The following is a 12,813-nucleotide window of genomic DNA, read 5'->3' as shown; positions in this document are numbered from 1 at the left end:
ACCTCCACCACACCACCACACCATCTTTATCGTCGAGACCCTGCCTGTCCTCCCACACACCATCCTCAATCCCGTAATCCCACCATCCCATCCCATCCTTCCGGGCCAGGAACACCCCTCCTTGCCTCAGCCTTCAACGTCTCCCGTTCAATTTCCTTAGCCCCTTCAGGCTACGCGCTTCATATACCCTCGACTCCCGCCCAGGGCTCCCGCGCTCATTTTCGACCGCCAATCCCTTCCTCGTTATCGACCTCCCGTAGTCGATCAGGCTGGACCACCGTTATCGAGGTCCTCCCCTTATTAATCCCGCTTTCCCCGTTTGTGTCTTACACCAACGGACATGTCCCAGTTTCCAACTTCGCCCACCGACGTACCAGTAATCAACACATCTTTCACCGACACAGGAAATACTCCATACATAATGGGCGGCGAAGACGGCGGCGGTATGGGCGCTCCTGCTGCGGGCGGCGGTGGCGGCGGTGGTGGTGGTCACAATGCCGCTTCCGACACCAACCACCAGCGACAAAACTCCGAGTCGATGAAGATCAAGCACATCCCCACCTTCGACGCCGCCGAGATGCGCGAAGCCATGTCGCCTACCGGTCCCATGACCCCGAACCCTTTCAGTCGCAAGAACACCAGCATCGACCTCGACGACTACTTCACCGGTCCTCGCGACATCCTCAAGCACTCAAAATGGCCCCTGTTCATGCAGATGCACGGCAGCATTCTGCCCAAGATGATCGTCCCCCTACTCTGGATGTGTCTGTGGTCCGCCTGCATTACCTGCATTCACATGCTCAAGACCACGATGGCTGTCGACTCCGTCCTGCTGACCGTTCTGGGTTTCGTCGTCGGTATGGGTCTTTCTTTCCGCAGTTCTACCGCCTACGAACGTTACGCCGAGGGTCGCCGCTACTGGGCGCAACTCATCCTCGCCTGCCAGAACCTTGGTCGCGTTTTCTGGATCCACGGTGGCGATCCTGAGAACATTGACCGCAGACAGTCCCTGCTCCGCAAGATTGGCTGCATGAACCTGCTCCTCGCCTTCTCCGTCGCTCTCAAGCACAAGCTGCGCTTCGAGCCTTACACCGGCTACGAGGATCTTGAGCACCTCGTTGCGCACCTGTCGACCTTCGCCCAGGAGGCCACCGCCGCTGAGCCCGAAAAGGTCCAGGAGAGAAAGAAGAACTTCTTCAAGGAGACGGGCGAGTACCTCGGCGTTTCTTTCGCCGCAAGCAACCCCCGCAAGACGATCAAGAAGGCCTCCCGCCCCCTCGGTAACCTTCCTCTCGAGATTCTCAGCTACATCTCTTGCCTTGTGGACAAGATGGTCGAAGACGGTCAGCTTAAGGTGCCGATGCAGCAGACCATTGCCTACAACAACATCTCCCTCCTCAACGACATCATGACCGGTACCGAGCGTGTTCTCACCACCCCTCTGCCCATCGCCTACACCATCGCCATCAGCCAGATTACCTGGGTTTACGTCATGCTTTTGCCCTTCCAGCTCGTCGGCAAGCTCGAGTGGATCACGATCCCTGCTACTGTCGCCGCCGCGTATATTATCCTCGGTATCCTCTTCATCGGCCGTGAGATTGAGAACCCCTTCGGCGAGGACGTCAACGACTTGCCCCTCGAGCTGTACTGCGAGCAGGTTGCCTCTGAGCTGGACATCATCTCTTCGTTCGAGAAGAGCGACCCGTACGCTTTCATGGAGTCCGGCCTCAACTTGCCCCTCTTCCCGGCCTCCATGGCTCCCTACCCCATCTGGATGACGCGCTCCGAGAACCGCGTCCACAACGCCATCGTCAACAAGCACGACACCGTATTTGAGTTCCGTAAGAGGGTTGTCCTCGAAAAGGTCGCGAGCAACGCCGCCGGTGGCAAGTCGGAAAAGAAGACAAGTAGCGAAGCTACCGTCACCTCCAACGGAGATCACATCGTATAGATAGGGCCACCTATCTTACGCGTTGTCTGTTGCGGTTTTCTTCTTCATTTCTCCCACTGTTGCATATAAAGGCTGGATGGGAATCGGGTTTAGCGAGCATTTTCGGCACGGGATCAAAAAAAGAACATCATACAGCGCCCTCCTCCGACAGGAGCAGGGCATTTGGCACAGGAACGGGTTCGGATTTTCTTTTTCATTGTAATTCAACCTGGAAACAAAAGGAACAGGTTTTGTTTTGAGCGCGTCATATTCTCTCTTCTCTTGCATCGTTGCAATTGCTAGATATCCAAATTGATGAGAAAAAATTTAAAACCAATAACACTTGCCCCAAACACGTGCTTTCCAGCTATAATCCGACGAATTTCAACGGATCGTGACCGATCCTCCTCAAGTTAAGCCATCAGATGCGCATGGAACGTGAATTTTAGCAACGCCGATCCTCGATAACGAGGACCCTAATTCTCGGAACGAAGCGATCTCCAGGCACCGGCCATCTGACACAAAAACTTGGCTCCTGCCGAACATCCGTCTGGGCAAGAGTCCAACGGATGTCGGGCGTTCTAGACCAAGACGTCGAACCGTCGGGGCGGCCCGCGTCTGTGTTTGGTTCGTGCTGTGGAGGCGGGTCCCCTTGGGTAGGGTAGTGAGTGTGTGGGTTGGGTTCGGAGTTGCAACGACAGGGGTCTGAAGGGGACATCAGACACGCTTCGCGCAACCGCGCAATGTGCATGAATTTTGAGGGGAGGGGAGGGGAAGTTGCAGTGAGAGTTTTGCGGACGAGGCATATTGTAAAACTTATGGGAGATGGATAAGATGCCACGTCGGATGGGGTGGGCGATGGGTTGTTTGGGGATTGGGGGCTGTTTTGGGTGGATGACGTAAGCGCGGACGTCTGGTGATGGGGTTTTGGTGAGAGGTGGTGAGTAGTTTGGGTGTATGCCATATGATAGCTGGGACGTACTTAGTGGTTATTTCTCTCCAAGCTCTGTATGTGAAAACCGCGAGACAAAAGACTCGCCGAAGGGTGGACCTGGTGATGAAGCATCTATGGGGGAAGGCAGCAGCAGCCCCGGGACCCCGGAGAAGAATGAGAGTTGTTTGCAAATGAGGGACGCTGTATTCATATTATGATCTACCTTGCCGCCGTCAATGTTATTTAACATCGTCGTTATTATTATCGTCGTCATCACGATTATTTCTACTACATCAGGTGTGAGTCACCTGCATTACATAGCATGCGGGGTTGTGGCCATTTACATAGGATTAACACTTTTCTCTTACTAACAGCGGATTTCATACTTAATAGGATTTAGAGAAAGCTAGATCATAAGTATGTTTCTCCACTCGCACCTAGTGAGATGCCTAATATCACTTCTGCCATTGTTATCTTATGTTATTGCAGTTATCATCATTATTATCAACGTCTCTTGTACTGCCTGTATACTGTGCTAGTTCAGTGCGTCATCCTCAGGGATTGTCGGCAACATGCTCGTCCCCATAGCTCTATTAACTCTTGACGCAGTCTTGGCTAGTTGGAGTCGCCATTGCCTCTCGACCGGCAATGGGCATCGCTCCGCCCACTTCTGCCATTCAGGGCCTTGGTCTGTTGCAAGATCCAAAGGCGTCTGATTGTTAATATCTGTCTTATCAATCAACCCACGCAGTAATCTTATATCAACCTTTCTGGTGATGATGTCCGCAATGGTCCAGCTCCCTGCTGAGACAGCGTAATGAAGCAGGCCTTTCCTTTCAAAGCATTCAGTGTTCATGTTAGCACCTCTTTCAATGAGATACTCGACGCCTTCCTTGAACAACGTAGAAACTGCGATTGCTAGTGCGGTATAGCCGTCCTGGTTTTTCAGTTCCAGGAACTGCTTATCCCATTTATCTGTGGCGCTTTCATCTTCCTGGTACTCACACAACACTTGCGCTGACACAAGGCTTCTGCTATTCATGGCTTTCATCAAAGCTGTATCGCCGAAATTGTCCTGTTGTGCAAGAACATTCGCAATAGCAGAGCCCCAGAAACGAGTTTTGTTCATACCGTCTATGATGCGACGGATTGCTTCATCGCTTCTATGTTCCGCTGCCAGGTGAAATGGCGTTCGACGTAGGTTATCCAGCGAGTTCCAGATGGCGTTGACTTGTCCGTGTTGCCCCCACACATCGAAAACGACTTTCTGTTGTCCAACCAGAAGCGTTACCACATCGTTTGAATCTGACATTGCCGCTAAGTGAAGCGGAGTGGAGCCGTATGAATCTGGGCTATTCCATGAAACCACTCCCCTTGTGAGCAAGAGTTTAGCAGCACCAGCTTTCCCAAACAGACTGGCAAGATGAAGCGGGTTTCGGTCATCGTTGTCCAGAGTGTTCTCTCTGATCCGAGGCAGTTGAAACAGTGTAGTCATTGAGTCTGTACTCCCCGTCATAGCAGCAAGATGGAGTGCCGTTCGACCAGCCGTGTCCTTGGTTCCGGCGCCAAGAATACTGCGTGGAAGAAGACAGAACAGCAACATGGTTTCATTTGCCATAGCTGCCAGATGAAACGGTGTGTGTCCATTAAAATCGGCAATGGCCTCGTCGGCGCCATTTTTGATCAGATGATCAACTAGCCTGCCATAGCCACTACGTACGGCACAATGTAGAGGAGTACTGCCATCAAGGCTTTGGGCGTTGACGTCGGCGTTTCTATGAAGGAGGCAATTCACTCTCTCCATTGCCATTTCAACGTAGAACTCTTCCGATATTTTGTCTTGCTGGCGTGTTTCGCCCCAGATGACTGTCTCCAATTCATCGGAGTTCTCAGTATCGGAGGTTTCTGTATGATCTAAATACTCGGCACAATCGTCATCTTCGTCATTGAGGAATGACGAATGGTCGGAGGACAGGACAATTTCCGGGTCCTGCGTATCTTCCATGCAAGAAGGGGCCTTAGTATTCGAACATGTTGAGATGCCATCCGACTCAACTCTGATCGGTCGCCTTCGCAACCACCGCTTCGACCGTCTTGGTAATAAAATCTCACAAGCATGATGAAGCGGTGTCCAATGTATTCTATCGCGAGCATTCGGATCCACCCCGGTGTCCAGAAGCGTTTGGGGCTGGCTAAATTGAAAGACCAATACGTCCTGGAGGCCCGACTGAGTGATTGACTCGTTTTCGTCGCTGAAAGCGCTGTCAAGTATTCGGATCAAGTGCAGCGTCTGATCTCCATGTTCATGGCCTAGATATGTTGCAAAAGACTTGTAGGCCTGCTGAAAGATCCTTGGGTCCCGTAGCCAATTCGGAGAGGTAATTGTGACTGATCCCAGATCGCTCGACATCATCCAATGAAGCAGACCTCTTCCAAATATATCGCGTCTGTCCACTGACCTGATGAAGTAGCCCTGGCTTTCGTTCGCCACGGATGGACACAACGGCTGAAACCTCAAGTCTTCAAGCTGGTCCCAATCGGAGTCTAGATCCTTTTCTGGACCAGGAAACAAAACAAACGGGGTTACGCGGCCGTAGACTTCGGCAAGATTCATTATCACATTTCTCATCCGACGAATCCCGGCGCTCTCTCTAAGGAGTAGTGCAGACAACTGTTTCTCAACTCTGGTCATGCTGCCGGAATGATAGGCGTCATCGTGTATTGAGCAGAGATCATTCACCTTGGCGTTACTTATCCTGAATTCAAACAGCAATATTGCTGCCAGAGACTCCCAAAGAATTGGACTTGACGGTTCGAAGAACCTGGCGCAGTTGTCGTGCAGCCATTCATAGGCTGCACACGCTTTTGCCCAATTTCTCTCTCGTTCTTGTGCAGCAGCAGACTCTAGAGCTATATCAACAACAGCACTGACGCCGGGTAGGTTGTTTGAAGAGCTCAAGGCAGGCAGCAGACAAAGATAAACATCTTGCTCAGTCCAAGAGCCAAAACTGGCAATACGCTGGACAAGGTGAGAGAGTTCAGAGCTTCGAAATGCAAGTGTTTCTGGCAGCTCCTGTGCAATCGAAGCCTCTATTGTTGCCTTGAAATATCGTCCAATGGCAAACGGTTTCAGATGACTCGCAAATGCCCACATGAAACACGAAAGTAAATCCTTGGCATAAAGATTTTCAAGTGAGTCCTGTGACTCGACGATTAAGAACGGGTAGAGGTTTTTCGACGCAGTGGCGCTTTTGATCGATCCTGAGATTTTCTCTTTCGATACAGAGCTGTGCGGGAGGGCATCATGCCACTGCCAATGGGTGTATTCTGGCTGCGATGTGAACTTGACAGCCAGGTCATCAATTTGCGATGAATCGCAGACGTTGCTTGCGTCGTCCACGAGAAAGTGTCTGAGACCACTACGGCCAATTCGTCTTGCCTGAACCTGATGTTGCGACTTGACATTATCCGACGACTCGGGTCGATGGTGAGGTTGTTTAGTTTGGAGTGTCATTTCATCGGTGACGGTGCCCGCCTCCAAGATTCCCACCAGGCGATTCGGCATCCACCAGTTCAAGTCTCGAATAAGATTGCCCGTGGATAAGCCGAGAATTTGCACACATCGATGTGAAGCCTTTTTGTCTCGTATCCAGCTACCGTGCTCGGAGGGGAAACCAGCATTTTCCGCCTCTTTTCTAACGTCATCTACTGAGTATAGCCACAGTGAAAGTGCGGAATCAAGTTCGTCCGTGCGTACTTGCCACCCTTCTGTGGTCCAGTCGACGTGGATTTGGACAATCTCTAATTTCTTGCCAGCGCCTGCAACATGTAGTTCCCAAATGCAGTCCTTTTTGTCGCCCATACCCGTAAGATACGGAGCAAAGCTGTCCAGAATGGCCTCAATAGCTCGAGATAGAGTGAGGGCTTGTTCGTGTGCCGGCCCCTTCCAGTTACCAAGCTCCCCAAGATATCGTCTCATTCGAAACATGCCGCTCAAATTTCCGAGGTCCTCCACTCTCCACGCTGTTGATTCCTTGGAGCCCTGGGTCCACTGCACTGTACTTGTCGTTTCTGAAAGTATAACCCATGCGAGAGACTTGCTTTGTTCGGGTACAGACCTCTGATCAGGCCGGTTTGGAAGCCACGAAGCTGTATCGAGGTTCCCAAGAGACATTACGAACCATTCCATCTCGAATCCACAATCTATCCACTCAATCTTTGTGGATTATCGTCTAACTACCGCCCTTAAAAGCGTCATGATGGAGGTGGCGGCCAGTTGCGTTACCGAAGCTAGCCAATGCATGCCCCTAAGACCTGTAAATTGACACACAATGCCAAGAATGCTGATGATTGCCCCAAACACTGTCAAAAGCTTAATTCCACGGCTTGGGTCTTTTCTCTTCATAGAAGGGTGAGGTTGATGTTGTTTTGGGTCGTTGTTCGACAAAATTCGCTCTGAAGTCTGCCCTTCCTCTGGTTTGGCTGGCTCAGCCGATATATCCTGTGTGCCTGCGTGATCGCCACCTTCAAGAGCTCTTGAGGAAGTAATGGCTCGAAAGCGTTGCACACCAGTATATACGGCGGCAGACTCGAATTGCTGATCGCTGACTGTTTTCTGCTTTTGGAGCCAAATCATGGCCATTCCACGAGCTTCTTTGCCCTGTCCAGGAGGCAAAGTGTAGACTGTCTCATTGCTTCCTCGATCCACCACACGGCCACAGATCAGCATCCCGAGTACGAGAAGTAAAGTCCCGGCGATTGAAAGAGGCATAGCATAGTTGTCGACAGGCAGGCCATCCTTGTCGAACTTCAGTGTAGGACTTTGAGTCATTAGCACGAAGAAGAACAGAACACCTCCTTGTAACAGAATGCCAAAGGCTGCGCAGACCCAAAGAGACCATCTATTGCTGTCAACTTGACAGTTCAGCGTAATGTTCGGAGATTGATGTTCACGGTTGCGTATGATGATGATCTCATTATCTTTGAGTGGTCTTGTTAACTTCGTCTTGTTGGCAACCTGGGATGCTGATTGGTTGTTTTGACCGGTGTTCTGAGTGTTGATTATGAGATCTTGCGAATATTCCGAAAAAGGAGGTTGCCCCGCCTCGACGTCATGACAAGATGTCTTCCTAGGAATGTTGGTCTTGGTAAGCGTAGGTGAGGTCTGTGGCGAGGTGTTATGGGAGTCTATGGGCCTTATTTCCTGAGCTAAAAGTTATCCATGGTCAGCGCGAGCGCTTGAACTCAAACAGAAGGACCGGGGTTATGAAACCGGGTCTTATAATAAATGTGAATCGGAGATGAAGGAGAGTGCTGCAATGGATGTCCTACATGATTCTTGAGGTCGCATTTCGAGAAGATTTGAGTACGAAAGAGCTTCTTTTATATCCATGACGCTAGCGGCCGTAATCTCACGTGCAGGCTTGGGTGGGTAGATGCAGATAAACTCGCATATGTCTGCTTTTCCGAGGCATCTGACGACCGTCTGTCCGTTGTGAAGCTCACATGACTCATTTGACGTGCACGAAAGAACTTCAAGTTCTGCAGCGACGGTATTTTCAGTCGACCGACCGATAAGTGCTCGAAGCCACCGATATCCGCCTACCCGTATCGCGCTGACAATAATCGTGATCACACCGAGCGGGGCCATGGCAAGCATGATGGAGTCGGCCCATCCCATAGATTCGCTCATGAATTGCATCGTGACGCGCTCACCGAAGAGGGCAAGGAGCCTGTTTGTGCGTTAGATGTACAAGGATGCGACTTGCCAATCGCCTGGACGGCCTATGGTGGACTTACGGTGCAAGATCGGAGGCAAGGTTGTTAGAAAAGTCCTCCCCATCGTCAATCAAATTTGCCATAGCACAGCCTGGAACTACTAGGGAGAGGAAAATAAGATAAAGATGAAGGGAAAATAGGATACTTCTTTCCATCGTATGGAACATGGTTGAAGTGGGAGAAGAGGTGCTATGGTGGCTGTCACAGTCAGGTTGCGATCTGCGCTTTGAAGTGTGTTGACGACCAGAGAGATCTGTGAAAGGGGGAAAGAAGGAGGAAAGAGAAATTTCGGGTAGACATGAAAATAAAAGAGAGGGGATTCGACCAAATGCATCGACGTACATGCAAGGAGGGGTGGTGAGAAAGATTGCATCTCAACATGCGGCCAATAATCTGCAAGCAGCTACTTGCAATACTGTGTTTCCACAGCTTATTTCGGTTGAATTATCGTCTTGGCAATCCGCCACACCCAGCTCCGCCCGTCGTTATATTTAACCCGGCCTGTTAACCGGCAGCCTGTCCTGCACAGTGAACCAATCCCAATCCGCCAACAGGGCCGGCTTGTTACACACTCACAGTATACTGCATTTTGCAACTTTATCGTTTGGGTGCCCTGGGCGTCGCGCTTCTATTTATTCCCACACCAATGAGCTTGCTTAATTATCTGCTGCATGGTGTGTTCATCAACTACGCTTCCAGATTATTCACAGGTTGACTCGCTTACCAGGTGGGTTGGTTCAAGCAAGAAGCTCACACAGGCGACATGGAAAGAAGCTTATAAGAAGAAGAAGGAGTGACTTGAATTTGGCAAACGAGTGACCTAAGATTAAGACAAAAAGACAAAGAAGCTATCCGTTAAGCAAAAAGGGGATCCCAGATGTATGTATCAAGATTAGAGGGCTCCCAAAGATATTGCCCAAAGCAAGTTGGCGCGTAAAGTTACATGTTCGCAAAATCGAACGGCTTATGTTTTGTCTTTGACGGCTTGGTGTCGGGTCCATGTTGCCAGCGTCAGACCGACTCCGCTCTTGAAATGCTTCTTCTCTAGTTGCAGTCGGCTCCAGAGTAAGGGGCGAGCTTGAGCTCGGTGTTGACGCGGTTGAAGACGCGGCTGGCGGTGGCCAGGCGGATGATGCCCTCGGAGTCGTTGCTGTTGTAGAAGAAGCGGGTGTAGGAGTTGGTGTTCTGGCCGTCGTTGCCGGAGGCGGTGCAGTTGAGGGCCACGCCGACGGGCAGGCTGGAGCCGGAGGTCTCGCAGACGAGGGGCGCGAGCTTGATGCGCAGGACCTGGGAGGGGGTGAAGCCGTTGAGCGGGCGGGTGTCGGCCTCGAAGGGGGCGGAGAGGGCGACGGTCTCGCCGTTGTTCTGGAAGACCTGGCCGGTGGTGAGGTTGATGTCGAACAGAGCAGCGGGGGTGGGGTCGGCGGCGTTCCTCAGGTTGAAGCGGTTGGGGCCGAGGATGAGCTTGGCGCCGAGGAGGAGGCCGGGGGAAGTGACCTTCAGGCAGATGTTGCGGGCGAAGACGGCGCTGGCGGTCGGGGAGGCCGTGGAGGAGGTGCTTGAAGTCGTGGAGACGACGGTGGTGGTGGTGGAGGCAGTGGTCGAAGGGGTGGAGTCCTGGGCCGAGGTTCCAGAAGCGGAGGAAGTGGTGCTGACTTCAGTGGAAGTGGCCTCTGTCGTGGTGCTGACGTCCGTGGAGGTGACAACATCAGTGCTGGACTCGTCGGTGGTAGTCGCGATCTCAGTGGAGGTCACGGTCTCAGTACTGGACTCGTCGGTGGTAGTCGCGATGTCGGTGGAGGTCACGACCTCAGTGGAAGAAGCCTCAGTGGTGGTGGAGATCTCGGTCACGGTAGCGTTGGGAGCTCCGGTGCTGGTCGAGCTGAGGTCAGAGGTGGAGGAGTCGAAGATGGTGCTGGCAATGGTGCTGTTGGGGAAGCTGGTGGGAGTCTCCGTAGCAGTCGCAGTGCTGTTGGGGAAGAGAGTGGACGAGGGGAACTCGGTGCTGGACTCGACGACGGTGCTGTTGGGGAACAGGGTGGAGGCGGTGATGTCCGTGGCGGTCGAGTTGGGGAAGGAAGTCGCCGTCTCCGTGGCGGAGGTGATGGTGCTGTTGGGGAAGAAGGTGGATGAGGGAACCTCGGTGGAAGTCTCGATGGCAGTGCTGTTGGGGAACAGAGTAGAGGAGGAGACTTCGGTGGAGGTCACGTTAGGGAAGAGGGTGGAAGAGGGAACGCCGGTGGTGGAGGTGACGTTGGGGAAGAAGGTAGAGGAGATAGAGACCTCAGTGGAAGTGGAAGTGACGTTGGGGAAGAGAGTCGATGAAGGGACTCCAGTGGAAGTCTCATTAGGGAAGATAGTGGAAGTGGAAACCTCGGTGGAGGTCTCGTTAGGGAAGAAAGTAGAGGAAGAAACGCCAGTGGTAGAAGTGACGTTGGGGAAAAGAGTGGACGAGGGGCCCTCGGTGGTAATGGTAGTGCTGTTAGGGAAGAAGGTGGAAGAGCTAACATCCGTAGAGGAGATGATGTCGGTCGTGACGGTGCTGTTGGGGAAAACAGTAGAGGTGGTAGACTCGACGGTAGTGCTGTTAGGGAAGAGAGTGGACGAGATCGAAGTGAACTCAGTAGTAGTGGTATTAGGGAAGACGGTAGAGGTAGTGGAGATGATGTCTGTAGACGTGCTAATCTCAGTGGAAGAAGTAGAGACGTTGGAGAAAATGGAAGAGCTAATGTCCGCAGTAGAGCTGATGCCGGTGGTCGTGGTGCTGTTCACGACAGGCGGCAGAGAAGTGGTGCGGGTAATGAAGGTGGTGAAGGTAGCGTTGAAAATGAAGGTGCTGGTCAGCGAAGTGGTCTCCTCGATCAAGTCCGTGGAAGTGCTGCCAATCTCAGTCGTAGCGGTCACGGAGGTGGTCTCGGCGGAGGTAACCGTGGTGGCCGCGAGCTCGGTCTCGGTGACGGTGCTGGTGGTCAGGACGGTGGAGCCGGGAGCAGCGTCGCCGGTGACGGTGACGGTGACAACAGCGGTGGAGATGACGGTGGCCGGAACGGTCGTGGTCGTGGTCACGGTAGCCGGGGCCACGGTGTTCGTGGGCGCCGTGACACCGAGGCAAGAGCAGGCCGAAGAGTAGCGGGCGAAGCCACTGCAGGCGGAGGCATAGGTCGGGATGTTGGTGGCGACCTGGCGCTTCTTGATGACGGCAATGGTGGCATCGACGGTCTGCGTCTCGGTAGCAACGGTGACGATCTCAGTGGTGCCGAAGAAGAGAGTCCTGGTGGAAGAAACGACGACGGTGGTGGGGACAATGACGGTCTCGGTGGAAGCAGTGACGACCTCGGTGGTTCCGATGACATCGGTGATGGTGGCGGTGGAGGTCGTGGTCTCGAGGACGGTGCTGGTGCCCACGGAGCCGGCGGCACCGGACTCGCTCACGGTCAAGGTTGAAGTGAAGACACCGGAGGTGGGGGCGGTCACGGTCACGGTCGCGGTCCTGGAGAGGATCGTGTCAGAGAAAGAGTGATGTGGCTCAGGGGTATGAAAGCTTACACGGCACTGGCAGTGGCGGTGACCTGCAGGAAGCGAGAGCAGTCCGCAGTACCGCTTCGGGTCGGGAAAGCACTGGCCGCGATGGCTGGAGAGTGGAGTGTTAGCTGGCGATCCTATAGACGAGATCTCCCGGGATGGGACGCGTGGGAAGCATGGGTGAGATGGGATGAACACATACCTCGCAGACAGTTGTCCCTGGCACACTGGGCAGCGCCCATCCCGAAAAGGGAGGCCAACACGGCGGCGGTAGTTGTCTTCATGGCTGCTGCAACTGGAGGTCCTCTAAAGACTGGAGCCCTTGAAGCTTCGGGTTGAAACGAAGGAATGGGTTGACTGGAGCTTGTCGAAAGAAGGAGATGCAGGAGATGACTGCGCTGATGAGGATGGAGAGGAAAACAATCGAGGAAAGACCGCGAGAAAACCCTAGGATATATACCAGCCGAAATACAGTAGACATCACGAGAAGCAACGCCCAAATCAAGGAGCGGAAGGCGTCTTCCATTCCCAAGGGATGGGGGCGAACATCGGCCACCACGTCCGCCAACAATATGGCGTCTTTCCGGGTCTCAGACTCCTTGTTCCCTTGGATTCATCTCGCGATTGCTTCACCCATATTGCCATGAGG

General features: G+C 52.9%; 2 protein-coding genes across 2 annotated transcripts; one reads left to right on the top strand and one right to left on the bottom strand.

The window, feature by feature from the left end:
• Positions 1–421: 421 nt before the first annotated feature.
• CGCS363_v003482 (UPF0187 protein) lies at positions 422–1,951 on the top strand (the record flags this gene model as incomplete). Its single annotated transcript, XM_036635331.1, has 1 exon — positions 422–1,951. The coding sequence occupies one exon, from the start codon at positions 422–424 to the stop codon at positions 1,949–1,951; it is 1,530 nt and encodes a 509-aa protein (XP_036499260.1).
• Positions 1,952–9,686: 7,735 nt separating this feature from the next.
• CGCS363_v003481 (uncharacterized protein) lies at positions 9,687–12,448 on the bottom strand (the record flags this gene model as incomplete). The annotated part of the gene is made up of 3 exons (XM_036635330.1): positions 9,687–12,132; positions 12,189–12,273; positions 12,367–12,448. 3 exons carry the CDS (start codon positions 12,446–12,448, stop codon positions 9,687–9,689), a joined length of 2,613 nt encoding a protein of 870 aa, XP_036499261.1.
• Positions 12,449–12,813: the final 365 nt, after the last annotated feature.

Source organism: Colletotrichum siamense (assembly GCF_013390195.1).
Source record: "Colletotrichum siamense strain Cg363 chromosome Unknown KSG_Cg363_contig02, whole genome shotgun sequence".
Taxonomy (NCBI): Eukaryota; Fungi; Ascomycota; class Sordariomycetes; order Glomerellales; family Glomerellaceae; genus Colletotrichum; species Colletotrichum siamense.
This window is presented reverse-complemented; position numbering and strand designations above follow the sequence as displayed.